This window comes from Thamnophis elegans, chromosome 1 (genome assembly GCF_009769535.1).
Source record: "Thamnophis elegans isolate rThaEle1 chromosome 1, rThaEle1.pri, whole genome shotgun sequence".
Lineage (NCBI taxonomy): Eukaryota > Metazoa > Chordata > Lepidosauria > Squamata > Colubridae > Thamnophis > Thamnophis elegans.
The window spans coordinates 60,109,720-60,132,421 of record NC_045541.1 but is presented as its reverse complement, the minus strand read 5'-3'; the positions used below and the strand labels follow the sequence as shown (position 1 = coordinate 60,132,421).

The 22,702-nt window shown below is 37.1% G+C and overlaps 1 protein-coding gene across 3 annotated transcripts in view; it reads left to right on the top strand.

Annotated features, from left to right (window-relative positions):
- BIN1 (bridging integrator 1) overlaps positions 1-21,730 on the top strand; it is a 136,680-nt gene extending 114,950 nt beyond the window's left edge. For 2 of the 3 annotated variants that reach the window (XM_032216899.1, XM_032216915.1), the window contains 6 exons: positions 4,574-4,702; positions 6,084-6,164; positions 14,512-14,613; positions 15,355-15,459; positions 17,013-17,114; positions 21,229-21,730. In XM_032216899.1, coding sequence (XP_032072790.1) covers positions 4,574-4,702; positions 6,084-6,164; positions 14,512-14,613; positions 15,355-15,459; positions 17,013-17,114; positions 21,229-21,336 — 627 coding nt within the window. In that variant the 3' untranslated portion in view covers positions 21,337-21,730. The remainder of the gene's footprint in view (positions 1-4,573; positions 4,703-6,083; positions 6,165-14,511; positions 14,614-15,354; positions 15,460-17,012; positions 17,115-21,228) is intronic. The other variant, XM_032216907.1, reaches the window with a different exon arrangement.
- The last annotated feature ends 972 nt before the right edge of the window (positions 21,731-22,702 follow it).

The following is a 22,702-nucleotide window of genomic DNA, read 5'->3' as shown; positions in this document are numbered from 1 at the left end:
ATAAAATATTTAAGCATTGCAGATACTCTCCTCTTTTAAACCTCTGTGTACTTGTATGAAATATTTAATTTGGAAAAAAACCAAATCTTTCTCTTCCAGTTCTTCTTGCTAGAATACGATATCTGTCACCATAAAAGAATAAAACAGAGCAATTACTGTTCTGTCATTATAAGGATGCATTATTCAAATACAAAATAACATTGCTAGGAGAGAAAACAATGCAAAAGCTCAAACACAATAATATTCTCCCAAAAGACTGGTATGATGTAGATTATGTCCCATCCAGTGGAATATGTACAAACCTTACACATTAGAACAATTGCAAGAACTTTTAATAGTACCAAAACTCTGAGGATAAAATGTAACAATTCGCAATAAGATAGCAATTTGTAGGGTTTGGTGTGAAAAGCCAAAATCCAAATTAATATGGCAGAGAAATATACTTGTATCATGATTCATGCCCTTAACTCTTTCTCTGCCAACCTTGAGTCATTTTTTTTTGTAATTATCCTTATCCTCAATTTTGTAAAACTTTAATTTGCATTGTTAAAAAAACCATTTTCTTTGGCATGGTGAATGACTAAAGTTTTAAAATTATTTTGAAGGTGGTGTGATTTTATCACATTTGTTTCCTTTCCATGCCTTTCAGGGTAGGAGAGTATTTTGGAGACTAATTGGACTTAATCCTTCCCGGCCACAGAGTGATTGTAGGAAAGTCTCACATGAAACTGACTATCAAATGTGAATTTCAAAAGGATAATCTTTTATTGAGTCAGTTATTATGCTGCCAAATCTATTATGTAGATCTAGAAGAAATTAGTATTTTTTCACTATCCTAATGGTGAAATTGATGCTAATTAATGTGAAATTGCTTTAATTTTTATGTAGGGACTTTATAGACACTTATGTTCATTTCCGCTTTTTGTAAAGTACTTCAGGTGCACGCTGTAAAGAAAAGCATGCAACTATTTTCAGAAAAGGTAACAAAACAGCTGCAGCAGACAATGTGAGTATGTGAATGCCCCCAAAAGACAAATACAATGTAGAATCACATCCATGAATGCAAATCTCTGACAAGCATGGAAAGATTGCAAGTGATGAACTGGAAAATGAAAAAAATAGATATAATATTACATTATAAAATAGCTCCATAAAAGAAGAAACCGATATAACCTCTAAGCTAGTTAATTTAAAATCCTTGTTAACAGTTGTTTGCATAGCAGCGGGACCAAGTATAAATGTTGTGACAATGGCAATATAAATATCCAAGAATCCGCTGATGAAGTGCCATTTCATTACAATGAATTTAAACTGATTTAAACAAAGAATAATAATACTGCAATATCTACCCAGGATGCTCAAATGAAAACATTCGAAATGCAAACATTGGCAGGCCTGGAGAATGAAGCTTACACAGATAATAAAGTTCTTATGGGATCAGATAGCCATTTCTCTTTTTAAAAAAAAAACTATTACTGTACATTAAATAGGTCATATCCTAAAATGGTCACCTGCAAACTATCAATTGCCAGGTCATGAAAAGGAAGTACTGACCTAAATATAGATTTAGTAGAGGATGTGATCCTACAGCAAGAATACTACTCTTTTGCAATGAACATCTCTGGTCTTGTGAAAGACTGCTGGCTGGTTTTCAAGACCTTTCTTTTAAGAACTTTGTAACTCTGGCATCATGTTGCTTGCAGATGAGTCAAATAAAAGAAGAATGAGAGTGGCAAGAGTTTCAAAAGTTAGGAATGGGTTAGTCATTTTTATTGCCAAACTAGTTCCAAACTATATATATATATATATACTATTGTATCTCCTTGCAGTCCTTTAGCCCTATCACAGAAATAAACATGAAGGGATAAACATTAATTAATGTTTGTTTTCTCACTGCGATTGCCAACTCAAGTAAATAATTCATGGAAGTACAAGTACCACCCACTTAGGAAAAAAGTTCCTTTATGGGATTCAGCCATGCTGCTCTAAAAATAAAAGGTCTGTTTATGGTAAGTGATATTTGACACAGATGAAGCCGCACATGAATTTATTTTCATTGAATGGTATAGCAGAACAGGATCAGGAAGGAGAGTATGCCGGATGAAATTTAATCGGACCCACTCTTTTGATATAATGGCAATGTGTACCTTTCTATGGGACATGAAATTCTGTGGGTTAGGTTCTTCCCTGAAATTGCAATAGAAAGAGATAGGGCAATGATTTGTAGAACAAAAGACATAATTAGTAGAGAAGAATACACAGTTGTGTAAGTTTGAAGGTTTGTCTAAGACTTGAAAGAGAAGATCAGACAAGGGAAATTGTCTCATATGAAATACAGAGAAGCTTAAGCACAGAAGGTAACTCTTTTTTAAGGTTTCCAAGTCCCAAAACAGTCCAAATGCTGCAAAGTTCACTGATCCTATTTTTGGAAACAGCAGAAGACCTGAAACTCTTGAGGCAAAATTCCTTAAAGCAAATTTCCACAGTTCATGTTGCACTATAAATGAATTGTTGCATTTGGAATCCTGGATATTTCAGACAATGGAAGGATTTGAAATCAACTAAGCTATGAAGCACTGTGGGTGAGAGAGAGAGAGAGAGAGAGAGAGAGAGAGAGAGAGAGAGAGAGAGAGAGATGAATGCATACATATGTTACATACATTACATGCATGCATACATACATACATGATGGAATATCTAGCATTAAAGGGACATGAGTTCTGATCCTTCCAGACTTACAGTAGATGATGGCTAAATAAGAGAGCCTTTACTCCCACAACATATTTCACAAATATCACTTCTGACAATTATTGGAGTGCTTTCCCCATGGGCAGACTTGAACATTGCTCTCCATATTATTGGAGATAAAAATACCATAAAATCCCATGGGTTTTAGCCACAGAGCGAATTTAGCCACAGAGATTAAAGAAAATAGAAATGGCAAACTATTTATTTATTTATTTATTTATTTATTTATTTATTTATTTATTTATTTATTTATTGCGTTAATTTACAACTGCAAAATGAGGGCTTCAGACTTAACCTCTCCTTCTACCAACACTGACTAGAACTGACCCTGGAGTAAATAGGGGAACCATTGTAACACCATACCTCCTACTCTTAATCCCTTGAGTTGGCCCAGAAGGATAAAATCATGATGGTATTGAAGGTCACTAAGAGATCAAGGAGGGCCAAAATGGATACACTATATGTTAATTTGTTATCCATTTTATAAAAGACTTCAAAAAGATTCATATAATCGTTGCTAGATAACCCAGGTAGTGTTAGAAATAGAATTGGGTGATATGATTCCATATGTTTATATCTAAAGAAGACATGAAATTTTGCTCAATCAGCACGGATTCTTGAAAAATTCTGAAAAACAATCTATTATTTATTTTTGGGGGGTTACTATTTATCTTTCACATTATTTTTTCTTCTCTGCACAGTTGTGTTTTTACTTTTAAGGTTGTGCTTCGATCATAAATAAAATGATCGAATAAATGAAAAATGAAAAAAGAGAATGCAGTAAAATTTTGAACAAGCTTATCAAGTTCTAAGAATTGCCAAAAAGCAAGTGTACAAATTGTGTGAATTGTCCTTTGACCTTTCCCATGACCTAGCACACACCAGTTATAGAAATTTGTCAATGATTAATCGCTTATTCTTACAAAACGGGGCATGGTAGATTTGTACATATATCATTTTGACTGAGAAACATTGTTAGAACAATCAAATTATTTTGAATTTTGAAAATCAACTTACTGCTCTGACATTCTACCTAGAACTGAGATTCATCCCACTGAATTTAGAAACCTAACACTGTGAAGAGATCTGAGAAAGAATGTTATAGTACAGAAGAGAAAATCAATTACATATTGATTATATATTACAATCCTATTGATGTGATGCTGTGTACCTGATGATACTAAAATAAGTCAAAATCCTTGATGTAAATATGTTAGGAGAACAGGGATTCTCAGACCAGCTTAATTTCTTCTACTGCGTGATGTCATGATTCCAAAATAATCAGATCTAATGTCTATTAATTAACATTGAGTAATGTTTAAACTACCCCATTGGCAACATTATTACCACATTATAATAATGATTATTGAGATTTACATTATTGGGAGTCTTCTGCATTGGAATCAGTCAAAGCTGGTTAGAAACCCTTTTCTCTATGGAAGTAGATATTTCTGCACATGTAGGCCTGCTAGCATCTCTGGCTTCATAGAACATTAAAAAAAAGTAATATGCAATTTCCTACCTTGTTGTTCCAGAAAGTTGTACAGACTCTAAATATGTTTGCATGTCCTATCTTATGCACATTAATTATGTTACGCTTCTCTTCTGCAGAAGGGAAACCTGCCCACGACTGAAGTGTAACTAATGATGCAAAGCTTTTTGGAAGAGTGTGATTGTTTCCTCTTATTGCCATGTGTTTTTGTTCTGACCCTCTTTGTATGTAATACGAGTGGGCAACTGTTTTTACTTTGCTAACCTGGTTCCCTGTCTCTGGTTTTTTGGGTGTTGCTGTTTGTGCCGTGGCCATGTGTTCACTTGCATGCAGTTGAGGAAAGGCCCTCCTGTGCCACCACCTCCAAAACTCACTCCATCCAAGGAGATGAAGCAGGAGAACATCATCAACCTGTTTGATGACAATTTTGTCCCAGAGATCAGTGTGACAACCCCCTCACAGGTTAGCTTCTCCTTCTTCCCTGCCCTCTCTTGTCCTCTCTTCTATTTGTCCTCCCTCCACTTTTCCACTCTTTTCCTTACTAGAGGTGTCAAGCCAAGAAAACTGTTCAGAGGGTAAGCAGTCAAAGGGATTTGAATTGGGCCAAAGGGATAGTGAATTGAAACCCCTAAACATTGATGGATTCTTAACTGGAAACACAACAGAGAAGGAAGCATATTATAAACAGAGCACCTGCTTTCTTCCTTGGTGTTCTTCACCAGGATTTCTGATCTGAATAGGAGAATAGTGTGTGTGTGTGTGTGTGTGTGTGTGTGTGTGTGTGTGTGTGTGTGTGGATCTAGTGGAATGCAAAAAGCATAGAAAATAAGACAACAAATTTTTAAACCACACTCACATCAAATGATCCCCGTACTGGAACTGCTCCTTATATATAATTTAATATATAATTATTAAAAGTGCTATATTTTTTTCCCTAATGGAAATCACTATTTTTATTTATGATGAGCTTTGGCCCATAATGTTTGAGAAACCCTTACACCAATGAAGTTCTTGACATTTAAGTCTCCTCTATCCCAAAGAATGGAGTTGAATTGTGTGAATTGGAACTCCAAACAGTTGGGGTTCCCACCTGTTTGACTTCTTTTAAAAGGCAGTGGCCCTGAGATCATTTTGTGCTGCTATTTTTCTGAGCTAATACATGGGCAGGACACTGCCTTTTTAAAGGCTTGTGCAAGAATAATCTGAAGTTTTATTGTGTTTTTAACAGTCTTCCTTGTTTATTCAGATCAAACATGGGCTGACTAGTTCTTCTTGCCAATTATTTCCCATCACAAATGTCCTCTCTCCTAATGGTTTTAAGAGCTTTGGGATTATATTGAGAGAGGTCATTCCCTTGCCCAATGATTTATTTTTACAATTTGCTAACATTCACCAGCCCATCAGAATCTGATGACCTCCCAAGCTAATCTCTAAAGAGCAAATTTCTAAGGGACTTACCCAGTGGTGGGTTCCTACCAGTTCGCACCTATTCGGTAGAACCGGTTTGTCAAATCTACCGAACTGGTTAGAAGAGGTTCCACCAGTGGACCCGGAAAGCAGGCCACACCTACAGAAGAGGTTCCAAAAATTTTTGAAACCCACCACTGGACTTACCTGACCAATAGGTGAACCGCTTTTTGATGACCCAACTTTAGATACTATGATGAGATTAAAAAAGCAGCCTGACCAGTTTTCTGGACTCATTCTCACAACTTTTGTCATCCTCCTCCTCCTCCTCCTCATCATTGTGATAAATGCTCTTTAAAAAAAAATTCATAAAAAGCAATCAATGACACCTCTAGAATGTATGTTTCCTGACTCCATTCTTCCTTCCCTACCTCAGCACGGTGGCCTGCGGCTTTTACCTCTTCCTCCTGTTCGACGACTGAGACTTTGCGAGAAAGGCCTGAATTTGGGAGAAAAGGCAAGTGTAGGCCTCAGGTTGCCAATGTGATGGGACACCCCACAGAGGCAGATAGACACTGCATGTAGTGTTCAATAGCTTGGTGGATCAGAACTTCCTTTTCACTCTCAGATAGAAAATGAGATACAAAATGACGATTAACAAGTTTTCAATCTCTTTTTGGTAAAACTTTAGTTTTCAATTAGTACTAGACAAAGAGTAATATGGAATCACCCTGTGCTAACACTGGCAGTGAGCATCAGATGAGTATCAGAGACCTTTCAAACTCAACTGGGAACCCATAGAAGAAAGGGAAAAAAATGACCAGTTTATTCATGTGAACATACTTAACATTTGTTTTTCTCTCTGCAGACCGAAGTGTTACACTTGGGATATTAGTTTATTATCTCATTAAATTTAGGCCTTGCAGAAACTTAGAAGACTCTCTTCTCTATCTAAAAACTTTGTGAACTGCTATAAGAATAGAAGTTGGCAAAAGTTTTAGATACTGTGTCTTTTTTTACTTGTCGTCCAAATAGCGTTTGAAGTTAGAGTTAGGGAGTTAGAGTGGGGGAAAGATATGAGGGAAAAAACAAGACATCTTCTAGGTTGCCATTTTTCCTAAAGTATATGCTGATGTACAAAGATTCTAGCCCTTAAAAACTCCGATATATGGTTGGAGTAAGCATGTCACATCAAGTGTGGTTCTCAATGACAGACAGAAGACAAATTTATGTCTGTGTATTAAATACACAAGCAAGCGTTGCTATTTTATTTTGAGGCTAAAAAATAAACAATTTGAACTTTTTTTTGACAGAATTTCTTCCATTCAGGAATTACAATTGCAAAACTTGTTCATGCTTTAATGTTTGAGAAAGCCGTAGGCCACTGATCAGTCTTTCCATCCTTGTCTGCTCTTATCCTTTCCCCGTAGCATGCCTCATGCATTTTTTATACCATGTTTTGTGTTGTATGTATTTGTGCAAAATCCCTTACATAAACAGAACATTGTGATTGGGACAGGTTCAGAGTGTAGGATACTTGAACTGGAGACTATCTTTAGAAAACAACTTGAATTTTTAGTGGATAAGGATGGGGAGTGATAGGTATACGGACAAGTTTCTATTTTTAGCGGGGTCAATTATTTAGGAAGATAGAGAAAATGGTCAAGGAAGAAGACTCTTCAACATCTGGTACAAGTAACAGGTAAGAATCCAGCATGGCTATGACCTTATTTTAAAATTTTATTTCATATACACAAAACTTAGAAAGTGGACCTTGTTTCCAAAGAAACTGTTTTCAGGATCATTAAGTGAAAAATACAGGTTAACTATGACTGTTTAATGCTTATATTGTGGAGGTGAAGGAACAGGAAACATCTCAGTTGAATGGATTTCAGTGGGTTTTCTTCTTTTTATAAAGAAAGTAAAAATTGAGAAATTATATAATATGCTAAATAATAATCTAGAAATATTAGATTTCTTTAGTTGAAAAATACCAGATATCCATTAACTGATATATTTATGTTTTTGGTAGAGATTTGGTGTTGACAATTATTTTGTATTACCCAGTAGAAATTAGGAAATGATTTAGTTTTTTTGAATTATATTAAGCAGTGTTATGAAAATATTTTTTGATAGTATCACTTGGCAAGATTACATGATCTGCTTGTTAATAAGAGGGTGCTGGTATTTCTGTTTTGCTTGGATGCAATATAACCTAAATGTTTACGGTATTCTGTAATTTATTATTATTTCAAAATAAGAGCCCAGTAAGGAAACTGCCTTAATATGGTAGAATAGTTGAGGAATCACTCAGAAACAGATACAGATTTGGCAGGGACCTTGGGGGTCTTCTAGTCCAACCCCTGCTCAGGCAGGATGCCCTATATCATTTCAGATAAATACCATATTTTTTGGAGTATAAGACACACCTTCCTCCCCCCTAAAAGAGCATGGAAATGTTGGTGCGTCTTATACACCAAATACAGTCATTTTGGGCCTCCTGAAGCCCTGCCCCCACATCCCATTTTTGTGAAAAATGAGCAAAAAACGGGACATTTTTGCCTTCCTTCCAGAAGCACTCTGCAGGCTTCAGCAAGCTGGGGGAAGGGAAAAATGCCCCCATTTTTGTGAAAATGGAGCACATTTTTGTCTTACCCCAGCCGTGCTGAAGCCTGCAGAGTGCTCCTGGGAACCGGGTAGGACAAAAACTTTTTTTTCTTACTTACCTCTTCGAAATCTTAGTGCGTCTTATATACCAGTGTGTCTTATAGTCTGAAAAATATGGTGGGTTACCAGAGATAGGTTTTAAAGAAAGAAAAAGATGGTGGTATAGAAACATTGTGAGATTAAATTAGATGTTTTCACAGAAAGTGCTATCCAATCACTTTTTTAAAAAGATAAGGAGAAAAGTGGTATCAATACAACAGTTGTGCTGGGAATTGTAGGTCCACCATAGGATTTGAATCAGTGAAGCCTGAGACAGTCAAAGAGTTCTTGTTTGGGTGTATGGAATTGATCTAATAGACAGCCTAGGGCAGTGAACTAACAAATGCAGGGTCTGAGCTTTGTAAAATGTTAATACTTGAATATTTGATCTACTGTATGCAGAAGTGTTAAGTACATTAGGGACAACCAACATATATGAATATATATTTAATATATAACATTTTGCACCTTCATCTTGCAGATAACATCTTCCATATATCATCTATTTTTTAAACTGTTTAACTGTCTAAAAACACTAATTTTTTTTCCCTTTAATGCTGCCAAGTTTGATGCCCCTGGGTCCTTCCAGGAAGGAGCCAGCCTTTTGGATCTGGATTTTGATCCCATTAAAGCAGATAACAACCTTGTAGGGAAGTCACCCACACCTGCTACTCAGGTTGGTTTACCTGTTGTCATTCCTTCACTCCATGACCAGGCAGTAGAGACTTTATGGGTTCTTATGGGGAGAATTGTTATGGTGTGACAGATGAACTCTTGGTGCAGTGGTGGGATTCAAATAATTTAACAACTGGTTCTCTGCCCTAATGACCAGCTGGGTGGGTGTGACTTGGTAGTCATGTGACTGGGTGGGCATGGCCAACTCAATGTCACTCAGGTCGATGGGCGCTTTACATCAGTTGTTACACTGTAACAAGGGTTAACTGGAGAAGCAGTTTCTGTAAGCAGGACAATAAAGATTAGGCTAGAAACAACACCAGAATGTTCCTGCCTTCCTTACAGGATTAGCCCTGTAAAGTGGGGAAAAAAAATGAGATTTCTTCCAACAACCAGTTCTCCGAACTACTTAGAAAGTTAACCGGTTCTCATGAATAGGTGCGAACTGGCTGAATCCCACCACTTTCTTGGTGACTAAATGCATACTTGAGTCTTGCATATGCCTTGTTGAACAGCAGTAATATTTGGTATTTATTTAATGTATTTAAGAGCTTCACATCCATTATTTCTTAGAATAATCCTATCTTGTATTACAAACAGTGCAAAGGGTTGGAGAGCGGAATAATGGTTTATTTTTAGCCAAGTTGCAATGTTAAAGATTTGGTTAAGTCTGAAATAATCAGGCATACCTGATAGAGCATTATTAGTTAGATACCATTGAGAATTAGATGCTCATGATGATTGCATAGGCAAACACTCTTCATCTTGTATTGTATTTAGTTGTAACTTGGATTTCTTTGAAGGACATTTCTTTGACCCCATCCATCTTATTTGCCATCTTCCTCCTTTTGACTACTGAAATATTTAAAGAACTGAAATTGATTGATCATGGCCCAATAGGTCAATGTCTACTGACCACATAGAATCATTATCTCCAGGAGGATCTGTTCCTAACTTGGTCCTTCAAGTCTACTACTGAAATGGACTATCCAAAATATAAACCACATTACTTAGTTTCAATGTATAACATTATTAAAAATTTGGGGCCATTTGGTATGTTTGCATTTTTATGTTGTTTGAAATAATAAAGATTTAATGCTTGTTTCCCCATTGCTTTTTGCTATGCTTAGCCTTTGTCTTGGGATTTATGGGAGGTAAGATTTCTATTAATACAACTTTCACTGCAAAATTATAATGTAACACTTGGTGTTTGTAAATGCTACTTTGCACCATTATTATGCAAAGACCGTTATGTGTATCTTGAGCCTCTATTCTCATTCACAGTAGAGCAATCTAGTTACTTGGCCAGATACTCCCACATTAGAAACCTCTGGCAAATTTAGTAGTATAAGGAACATCATTATTTTATTGTTTTCATATTTTAAATAGAAAATATCTTCCTATTGTGAGCAATGGCTGGTCAAAATTTCCTTTTGTACTGGGAACATGGCAGAGGTATGGAGGAAGCCTTAGATTTTTCTGATGTCATTTCTTCTCCCACATTGCCATTTGGCCATTTCAATCTCAGATATTCCAGCTGTTGCTTTGGAAATTGGCAAGGATGATAGAAAATGGAATTTTTGAAGAGATCTATATATATGGTTTGCCATTGCCTACTTCCTAAGGCTGAGAGAAAGTTTGTGGCCAAAGACCACATAGCTTGCTTTGTGACATAGGCAGGGCCAGAACTCATTTTCTAACCTTCCAGTTTCCCAGTTTCTAACCTGATGCTTTAATAACTATACCAAATTGGCTCCCCAATGATAAAATGCCTTTGGTAGTATAGTTTTGTTTGTTGGTTTAGGTTGCATGTAATAGTGTATCAACAGCTCTAGTTTCATATAATGGTACCCTGCGGTATCTATCACTGTTTCTAAGTTTGTGTTGAAATGAAGTTGACAGTGTATCATATCAAGTTCTATCAAATCTTTAATCTTGTTAATATATTTGGGCATTTTAGAATCAGTGCTTATCAGCTATTAATAATTAATAATCACTGTTTTGATTTCCTCTCATTTATAATGTTTAGTTTTAGCTATTGTTTTCTGATGTAATGATAAAGGGATCGTCAGATTATGTAGGTTAAAGCTTTAAATTAACAGTGAGATTGCAATTGTTATTGGACAAGTGATTGCTGTATCTCTCACAATTTCAAATTGTGTTTTTATTATGCTATTTGGATGTGACTTATTAGTTACTAATAGCTCAATTAAATATCAGTATCAATGAAACCCTAGGTCTATTTTAAATTGCACACAATTCTGAACCATCTTCAATGGGAATGTAAAATTGGCACTCTAAACTTATTTTACTAATGGGTTTCCCATGCTTTCTCCTAAAAGATATTTATGATGAGTAGACAATGAGTTAGGAATGGAGATATCAACCTCAGACATTGTAGGGAAGTTATTTCAGAATCTGTCCTTCAGATCTATTTAGGATAAAATAACAATTTTCAGTAACGTCCAGGAAATCAATGGAAATCTGATTTTCTTTATGGTGGATGTGCAGACTACAGTGTTTCTTTATTCAAATTTAATTATTTATATTCCAGGAAGATTTTGATTTTAAGGAGAAAGGACAACTGGAGATAAAAGCTAAGCATTCTTTTAAAATAGAATCAGCAATATAATGAGAGTCCACATAAAATGACAGAAATACTTAGTGAAGAGAATATTTGTAGTTTTCCACCGAGCACAGAAAGCACCAAGGACCTCAGGGAAATACTTATTTAAGGAAGTTTAGAGTTGATTGGGGAAGAAGGTGCTGCTTCCCCCCCACCCCGCCCTGCTAAGCCAATATTATGAAATAGCCTCCCTGGGGAGATTGGATTATCTCCCTCTCTGTCTGTTTTCTGCAAGTTTTTAAAGAACTAGCTTTTTTTTGAGATCCTGCCCTGATTTGAGTTGTTATTGCAATGTGTTATTCTCTTTCTATTTTTGTAGGGAGATGTATTTTTAATTTTTACATGGGGTTTATTTTGCATCATATTTTTTACGTGAGCTACTGAGTCATTTTTGGTTGTGGTGACATACAAATGTGTTTAGTAAATCAATTAAATATAGCACTGCTATATTATTAATATACCTTTCCCAATCTCTCTCCCCACTCCCTGAAATAATTTCACACTTTTGCTACAGGATTGGTTGCATAGATAATATAGCACTGCCTTTCCCCTATTAATTATCCAAAATATAAAGCAATTGACTCTTATCAATCTAATATATCTAACTATCCTGGAATATTTTCGCTGTCTGTCTTCTCACAGTATTTTTCATTATTGTATCTTCTTGTACCCGTTACTTTCTCTTCTACTGTCCAATTTCTGTTTCTCTATTTTTCCTTAAATTTTATATATCTGCTTGAAAACTTAATCCCTTCAGCAGGTGCAATTTATGGATTCGCTTCCTGCTGATAATTTTAGCAATAGTGCATTTGAGTAGATTGGCCAATCAGCCACCCAGATTATCAGACAGCTATATAAAAAAAGGTTAAACTGACAAATGTTCAGAAATGTCCTTCTTGATTGCTGTGCTCCATACCAGGAGTTACTAGCTTGCTGGTTTTCTTCAGCCTTCTTTACTTAGCACACTTCATTTCCAACAAAATTAGAATTTAATTCCTATTAAATCAATAGGGCGGGATCTACTGAAATTAAACTTCCACAGTAATTTGATTTGGAACATCTTGTAATGGTTCATAACCATCTTAAGGATGGATATCCATTTATAACCTGCCTTTTGAATTTTTAAAGTTATTCCCAGATCATTGGAAAAATGCCAACTGTGCCCATAAAAATTCTTATTGATTACAAATATAAATTGTAACAAGATTTATATACCACTCTTCTTCAGACACCTCAGGATAGTTTAAGCAAATGCTAATTTGTTTATGAAAATAGTTACCAAAACCTGTCCCCCAAATTCACCAAAAACTCAACTCAGGCTTGAGGGACACTTTTTATTTTACATTTGCATAGGCATTCATTTCATTTACTATATACTAAGAAAAGAAAATCCAAAATCTATAGTTGGGTGATAATAATTTCTTTAATTTGGGATTTTAGAATCCCGCCCCCCATGGCTATAACAAAACCTGGTGTTATACCTTGTAAGCTTAGTACTAAATTTGCTATAGTAAGGTAATCTATACTAAATTATATATTATAGAATATCCCAGGGTTCTGATTTCAGAAATTATATTTCTTTTTAGAAATATTCAAGATTTTCAATATATTAATAATGAACTTCTCATGATGTTGGTTTCAAAATTACAGTTGAGAACAGATTTGTTGGGTACATGTAGTCCTTGATTTACGACATGTCATTTAATGATGGTTCAAATTTACGGCAATCTTGGACAAAGTGACTGATGATTTGTACTCGCACTCACAAACATCACACCACCCACACAGTCACTTGATCACAGTTTGGGGTGCTTGGACAGCTGGCTCACGTTTATGACCAGTTGCAGCATCCTGTGTTCATGTGATTTCCAGCAAAAAAAAAAACAAACCCATTGGGGAAGCTGGATTTGCATAGTGATCCTGATGATTTGCCTAACAGCTGCTTTTACAAAGGAGCAGGTTCTGTTGTTGAAAGAAAGCTTATTTCCAATTTAGAATTAATCACAATTCCTTTTTAGTTCTCCACTCTCTTTGTCAGCCACATTTAAATATTTTATTTAAGAGAACTAGAAAAGATATGGTAGGTTTCACATGAATAGAAATAATGATAGTTATTCTTCTTTTAATGACGCCATAATCCCTTCTCGGATGGAGTCTGGGCAATTGAATGGAACTGAGTGTTTACTGGCCAGATGCCCTTCCTGTTGCCAATGTGGAGTTTTGTTGACCAGATACAATGATGATGATGGGGGGGGAACCTGACATTTTGCAGTTATATAGAAATCAGAAAATCGTGGACATGCTCTTGATTTATATGCTGAAGTGAAGCCTAGTTGTGGAAAGGTGTAAAGTTGATTTCCAAGAATATTTTTAGATGGGAAGGTGTACAACTTTTCTTCCTTCGAGTAATGTTGAAGCAATCTTAATTGCTTAGCTTTCATACAGTCAAACCATGCTTCTGTTTTTTTACAAGAAGAGAAACAGTACAGCAGGAACTGAAAAGATTCCCTTAAACCTCATGTATTATAGAAATATCAGAGGACAGAGGAGCTTGACCTAGACAAGGCAACTGTAAGAATGTAACAAAAAGCTAACATTCTAGCCTAAAACTATTTGCTTCTCATGAAGGTGATGCAACATCGGCTTGCCAATACAGTACATAAATTGGGAATCTATTGATCCCAAACAACTTGAAGCATGAACATCTAGAAGATCAACCCAGTTCAGTTTTGACCATCTGAAACCGATAGTTCAGACCAGCCCTAAAAACAGAGCAGGTCATGGCAATTTTCTGCAAAGGTGTGGGATTGGTTAGACACTTTGAGATCCAGGAGTTTTAACTGTTTTTATGTTGCAGTCTACAGAAGCCACTCCTGCTGAGGCTGATGGAGCTGGCAAAGGAGGAACAGCTGGAGCAGAAGCAGCTACTAAACCCGAAACTGATTCAGGATCTGCCTCAGTAAGACAGCAGGCAAGGGAGAGGGAGGAGGGGTCTCATTCTCCCCTATCCGTTTTTCACATTTAATATGAGCAGTTGTGTGAACCCATTGAAGATAAAATGTTTATCTTTTTTGAGGTGTGGGTCGAATCCCTAATTTGTTGACTTGGACCATAGAACAAAGCCCATTATTCATCTGTAGATGGGTGTCTCTCTGATGCAAACAGCTAAACATACGTATTCCTGCAGCATTTGCAATTCATCTGAATTAGGAAGAATACATCTGCTTCAGTCCCAGTTAATCATCTTAGAACTTTTATATGTGCCCAACATCTGGACCTACGTTTAAAAACAAAAACAAAACCCCTTTTCATTGCTGAGGCTAACTTTCATTTGTTCAGCATGTCTAGTTACAATTTGATACCCTTACAAAATCAGAAACATTAGTTACTGCTGGGAATGAGAATGATTCCGAGGACACAGAAATTAGATATATCTGTGGTAAACACCAAAACTGATTTTAGATATTTTTTTAGAAAAGAGAGAAAATTGAGCACAATAGGCCATCTTTTCATAAGTCATTCTCTTTACCTCAGCCACCCACCATATCTAAATCCTAATTTCCACAAAATACGGAGACACCTAATGAATATTTGAATAAAGGATCCATGTTAAGAAACGGCTACAGGGAGGGTTTGCTCTATGTTCTTTTCTCAATTGGGCCTAACTTTGGTGCCTTTAATCCTGTTTTATTTCCTTCAGAGTTCTCTGCCAACTGTAGTTGTGGATTCTGCCACAGTTAATGGGACCGATGAGAATAGAGCCATCTCTGAGAGATCTGACATGCCACCAGGATTTCTCTTCAAGGTAAGTTTTTTTTATGGTGAAGATGCACCTGAATATTCATCCTATACATGCAGCCATTCCATTCTATGTGCTTTGAATAACTGGAGCTGTAAAATGGAAATTTGACTCAGCCCTTTATGAGAACTCAGTGCACAATTTTAAATGAGTTTAGTTTGGATACAGGAAACTCAACAGTGTCACATGTAATGCTGATAAATTATTGTCTGTTGAAAGAAGAAATAAAGTAAATAGAGTAGACTAGTTTGGATAGAATCTTACTGAGTTTCTAAAATCTAATATTTATTTATATTTATTTTAATTTATCCTATCTATCTATCTATCTATCTATCTATCTATCTATCTATCTATCTATCTATCATCTATTAAAATAAGCATTAGATTTTAGAAATTATTTATTTATTTATTTATTTATTTATTTATTTATTTATTTATTTATTTATTTATTTATTTAAAACTTTTATATGCCGCCCAATCCCAAAGGACTCCGGGCGGCTTACAAACAAAATATAAAAAAAACATAAAAACAATACAATTTAAAACAACAATCATCCATCAAATTCATTCTAGTCGGGGCCGGACCTCAATAGTGAGATCAACAGCCCCAGGCCTGCTGGAACAGCCATGTTTTTACGGCTTTCCTGAAGGCCATCAGAGTGGGTATGGTCCAGATTTCCGGAGAAATTCAGTAACAGATTCTACCCAAAATAATCTGTATGTCTATATGTGTATATATTTAAATATATATGCTGCCTCACTGTCAAGCGACTTTGGGTAGGTTACTAAGACTCTTACTAAGACTGTGGGTATCTTATTTACTTACTTCTATCCCAAAATAACTGCACAAAATAAGAGAAGCATTGAAACTATAAAAACATAATCTGCAGAACAGCACCAATTCATTTTCCTAAAAGTGCAACCATCAAGTATCATAGAGGTTTCCTGAATACTGAACAGATTAAGGAGAAATGTAACAGCAGATAGACTGCAGTATAGTTAGTATGTAAGGGTCTAGCTCAGGGGTGGGTTCCTGCCAGTTCTAACCTCTTCTATAGAAGAGGTTCCACAAATCTACAGTGCCATTTAGGACCGATTCCAGCTCCCTCCCCTCGCCCATCCGCACATCATCAAGATGAAGAGCGAGAGGAGGAATTCTGGGAGTTGAAGTCCACAAGTCTTAAAGCTGTCAAGTTTGAACACCCCTGGTTTTTTTTTCTAAAGGGTTAGGGGAGCAAGCGTCTTGTAACTTGACAGCTTTAAGACTTGCATGTTTCAAATGCCAGAGTTTCTGAGCCAACATTTTGGTTGCTAAGCAAGAGCATTGTTAAGTGAGTTTCACCACATTTTACAAGTTGGCCACGCCCACCCAGTCACACGACTGGCAAGCCACTCCCACCCAGTCACATGGCCGGCAAGCCACTCCCACAAAGCGGGCCACACCTACAGAAGAGGTTCTAAAATTTTTTGAAACCCATCACTGGTCCAGCTGCACTAGATATGTATAGATATGAAACAAGATCCTTAATCCTTACTGTAGGACCATTATTCTTATGCAGGTACAAGCCATGCATGATTACGCAGCTACTGACAATGATGAATTGCAGTTGAAGGCTGGAGATGTGGTCTTGGTGACTCCATTTGAAAACCCAGATGAGCAGGTATGGTATTAATGCAATAGGCGTGTCTCATAACTAATAAGGTTGGTAAATCCTGCAATGGTCCAGTTTCAAGATTTCAGATCAAATCTGCTTTCTGCTTTCTGCAATGAAGCATGCTATGTGACCTTCAGCAAGTCAAACCTTTCAGTTTACTCTCTTGATAGACAAGATAATGAATAAATCTCCTTTTCTTCAAATAGTAGGTTATTTCTTTAAAATGATGATTTCTTATGTGGAAGCAAATATTGCATGAGAAGGATGTGATTTAAATAGAGATGTAAAGTATAAGGAGATGAATATTGATTATTGAATTTCCTAATCCAATCCAATCCAATATCCAACTAAGGAGGTTATCCTTGTTTAGTGTTACTTTTTAAATTATACTGTCTATAACTATTACTCTGTAATATTAGGTTACCTAATTAGATCAGAAGGCAATCAGAATACTACAGTGGAGTATTGCCCTTGCAACCAGCAACATATTTTCTAATTATTACAAAAAGGACTTCTTAACTTAAATTCAAGGTAATTTAATTTACCTTTAAAAAAGTGAATTGAACCCACTATTGTACTCTCTGCTTTTTTTGATTTCATATTTGCTTTTTATTCCCCTGTTTGCCCTACAAATGTCTAAAAATTGTGATGGTGGCTATCAATTTTTTTGTCTGCCTTGTTCATGCTCTTTTTGAATGCCAGTAGATGGCACTGTGTTCTTATAGTTCTTTATTGTATTCGTTCATTTTTGTAAAGAGAGTGAGTTGAAAATAGAAATGTTTCTTAGCCACTTGTACATTTCGTTTGCATGTTTTTTCCTCCTTGGGAACATTAGCATTGCATCAAACATAAACAAAGGATGCCTCTTCTGTAGAAAGCTTCCTCTAGATTTGGAACCTTTTCTCCAGTTCTCTGAGTAACTGTGCACATAGGGTCACTTCTGTTTGCTTGCATTCTATAGGAGAAAATCAGGCTGAGCTGGAAAGCGGGGTTAAATGTGTCATCAGTTTGGAATCATTGCATTGTCACAAGAAACCTAACCCCCCCTCACAAATTCTGTTGACCCATATATAGCACCAATTTAATTTTGACCATTAGTTGACGATATTCTTTTATTAGAGGTAGGTCTTCTGTGCTTTGAACTCTACTTTACCCAAATGCTTGCTGGACAGCATTGCTGCCCCCTTCCTTCCAGCAGTCATGAGTTGCAGTATTCTCCAGAAACTATGGAGGCAAAGTCAGGAACACTTTGGAGAGAGGCAGTGGGTTTTGATGGTAGAAATATCAGGAAATACTTTGATGAGGTCAATACTCCCACTAGAGCCAAGTGGGGGAGAATTGGCTGCTGTGGAAGATTGTTTTCTCTCTAGAAACCAAAGGATAAATGTTCTTGGCAGCACAGAACTCTATGGCTAGATGGAAGGAAGCAGTCCTGCAGCTGGCCAGTTGGTCATCAACTTGCTTCAGCCTTCCCTTTCGTTCATTGATGAACTGATGCATAGAAAAGGTTTCCACTGTTTTTCCAGTTTGTTGCTGGATCCATTCTCAACGTACTTAAGCTGCTGGTTGGCTCTGAGATTGAGCTCCCATATAAGGGCAAATCCACAATGACTGGCAGGTCAGAACCTATATATAGGTGAAACTTGAAAAATTAGAATATCATGCAAAAGTTCATTTATTTCAGTAATGCAACTTAAAAGGTGAAACTAATATATGAGATAAGACTCATTACATGCAAAGCAAGATAGTTAAAGCCGTGATTTGTCATAATTGTGATGATTATGGCTTACAGCTCATGAAAACCCCAAATCCACAATCTCAGAAAATTAGAATATTGTGAAAAGGTGCAATATTCTAGGCTCAAAGTATCCCACTCTAATCAGCTAATTAAGCCATAACTCCTGCAAAGGGTTCCTGAGCCTTTAAATGGTCTTTCAGTTTGGTTCAGTAGGAATCACAATCATGGGAAAGACTGCTGACCTGACAGTTGTGCAGAAAACCATCATTGACACCCTCCATAAGGAGGGAAAGCCTCAAAAGGTAATTGCAAAATAAGTTGGTTGTTCCCAAAGTGCTGTATCAAATCACACTAATGGAAAGTTATGTGGAAGGGAAAAGTGTGGAAGAAAAAGGTACACAAGCAGCAGGGATGACCGCAGCCTGGAGAGGATTGTCAGGAAAAGGCCATTCAAAATGTTGGGGACTTTCACAAGGAGTGGACTGAGACTGGAGTCAGTCATCAAGAGCCACCACACATACACCACACACATCCAGGACACGGGCTTCAAATGTCGTATTCCTCTTTTCAAGCCGCTCCTGAACAACAAACAACGTCAGAAGCTTCTTACTAAAGAAAAACAGACCTGGTCTGTTGCTCAGTGGTCCAAAGTCTTCTTTTCTAATGAGAGCAACTTTTGCATCTCATTTGGAAATCAAGGATCCAGAGTATGGAGGAAGAATGGAGAGGCACACACTGCAAGATGCTTGAAGTCCAGTGTGAAGTTTCCACAGTCTGTGTTGATTTTGGGAGCCATGTCATCTGCTGGTGTTGGTCCACTGTGCTTCATTAAGTCCAGGGTCAACACAGCCTTCTACCAGGAGATTTTGGAGTACTTCATGCTTCCTTCCGCAGACGAGCTTTATGGGAATGCTGACTTCATTTTCCAGCAGTACTTGGCACCTCCCCACACTGCCAAAAGCACCAAAACCTGGTTCAATGACCGAGGGATTACTGTGCTTGATTGGCCAGCAAACTCGCCTGACTTGAACCCCATAGAGAATCTATGGGGCATTGCCAAGAGAAAGATGAGAGATATGAGATTGAACAATGCAGAAGAGCTGAAAGCTGCTATTGAAGTATCCTGGTCTTCCATAACATCTCAGCAGTGCCACAGGATGATAGCTTCCATGCCATGCTGTATTGAGGCAGTAATTGCTGCAAAAGGGGCCCAAACCAAGTACTGAGTACATATGCATGCTTATACTTTTCAGAGGTCCGATATTGTTCTATGTACAATCCTTGTTTTATTGATTGCACGTAATATTCTAATTTTCTGAGATTGTGGATTTGGGGTTTTCATGAGCTGTAAGCCATAACCTTCACAATTGTGGCAAATCATGGGTGAACTATCTTGCTTTGCATGTAATGAGTCTATCTCATATATTAGTTTCACCTTTTAAGTTGCATTACTGAAATAAATGAACTTTTGCATGATATTCTAATTTTTTGAGTTTCACCTGTATATAGGACGACTTTGCTTGGGGAAAAAAAGCAACTTCAGGGAAAGATAAATACATATAAAATCATACATGGCATGGGAGAAGGAAAGGAAATTTTCCCCACAGTTTTCAAAACACCAGGATCAGGAATCAAACTAATGGAAAGAGATTTAGAGCAGACTAAAGAAACCATTGTTCCATACAAGGCATAATTAACTTGTAGAACTCATTGCCATGAGATATGGTGATTTTACTGGGGATGTGGTGACTCAGTGGCTAAGACGCTGAGCTTGTCAATCAGAAAGATTGACAATTCAGTGGTTCAAATCCCTAGTGCCGCGTAACGGAGTGAACTCCCATTACTTGTCCCAGCTTTTGCCAACCTAGCAGTTCGAAAGCATGTAAAAATGCAAGTAGAAAAATAGGGACCACCTTGGTGGGAAGGTAACAGCGTTCCATTCTCCTTTGGCATTTAGTCATGCTGGCCACATGACCACGCAGATGTCTTCAGACTAGCGCTGACTCTTTGGCTTTGAAACGGAGATGAGCACTGCCCCCTAGAGTCAGGAATGACTAGCACATATATGTGAGGGGAACCTTTACCTTTACTTGATGGTGATTTTCATCTTGAAGACTCCGTATTGCCTCCAAATCCCAGTAGTAGGAACAACTGTGAGAAAAGAGTATGTCTATACTGCACTTCCTGCTTGCAAGCATCCTAGAAGGATGAGAAGGAACTCAAGGGTTATTCACAAGTGCTGTGATTAATGATCATAATTTTATCCCCAATACATAACCTTTATTACTTGATTTAAAATTCAGTTTCAATGAACTTAGAGACAAATAATGCCTGGTGTTTGTTGTACCAACATTTTTCTCTTTTTCTCCTGTCTCTTGCCAGGATGAAGGATGGCTGATGGGTGTGAAAGAAACTGATTGGCTTCAGAACAAAGCATTTGACCAATGCCGGGGAGTTTTCCCAGAGAATTTCACTGAACGGGTGCAGTGAGGTCTTGCAGCTCTTTAGATAGCTTCTCTTCAACAAGAAAGCAAGAGGTCTCTTCTTCTCCCCCTCCTCCTGAGGAAGGTCTAAAAAAAATTGAAAGATTTTTTTTTTTTAAAGCAGCTTAAAGGTTGGATTCCTCACAGAAAACAATGTTTTTAGAAGTCCGCTGAATCAAAGTATTATCAAAGATAGAGATAATAAAGGAAGACAGGTTGGGAAAAAATCCTTTCTCTGTTTGAGTTAAATAAGGTCAATCCAGAAGGTTGTCATTGAGTGGTTGGAGCAATGTTGTGTGAAATAGGAGGTGCTCAGCATCGTAAGCTGTGAATACTAGCAGTCCTGTTCTCCTGAAACTACACAATAAAGTTTTATCTTGTGGGAAGGCACAGTCAACCTGTTTTGTGGCTGAACTTGTTTCTGTGGCAAAGTATGCTATCACGCTACCCCGGCTTCGATGCCTGTTCTGTGTTTTGTGTGTGTGTGCATCTGTGTGTGTTTGTGTTCTCCTTTTGAAAAAAAAATCTAACCAAAATCCATACATTTAAAATACTTGTCAGTGCTTATTAGAAAGAAAATAAGCCTGGTTCTGGAAAGGTATATTTTAAGAATGACCTGTGTATTTTTGTTCTATGGGAAACATTCATATGGGGGAAAAGTATAAATATAGCATCTTTACTACTATTATTTTCATAATATTGTACTGAAATGGGGGGTTGTTGCTGGCTGCAAATTCTGTGCTCTCTGATAGGAAGAGGTGATGAAGAAGAAGAGAGATGCATATAATTACACCAATATCCTGGCATTGTGTTAGAGGTCAGGTAAATGAGATGACAGAGTGACTGCTTCATTTATATAACTTCTAGCTGTGTTTGCATTGCTCTGCATCCAGAACAATTATTCCCTGTGTCTTTGCTCTTAAGATGTATTTATCTTGTATTTAAAAACTGTAGTGGGTGAAATTCTAGGACAAGATTGTTAAATACAAGGCACATGGCCTAGATCTGGCCCATGATGTGGTTAGCTCTGGCCCACGGAGTCGCCCTGGAAACAGCAAAGGCCCAGCCCGTGGTGCCTTGGCCCAGCCCAGCCCAGTCAGGCATTGATCTACAACTTGGTGATTTCATTTTTTTTTTCATTTTAATGACATTTATAGGACACCCTTTTCCCTGAGGGGACTCAGGGCGGCTTACAATAAATAGGAAGGGGGTGCAAGACAAAACATAAGAAAAAAACGTGTGAATAAAAAAATAAACCAGTAAAACACAACATTCATTCAGCATTCGGGTGGGGCGAGGTTAAGGTCTTATCCCCAGGCCTGACGGGATAGCCAGATCTTGAGGGCTGTGCGGAAGGTCTGGACGGTGGTGAG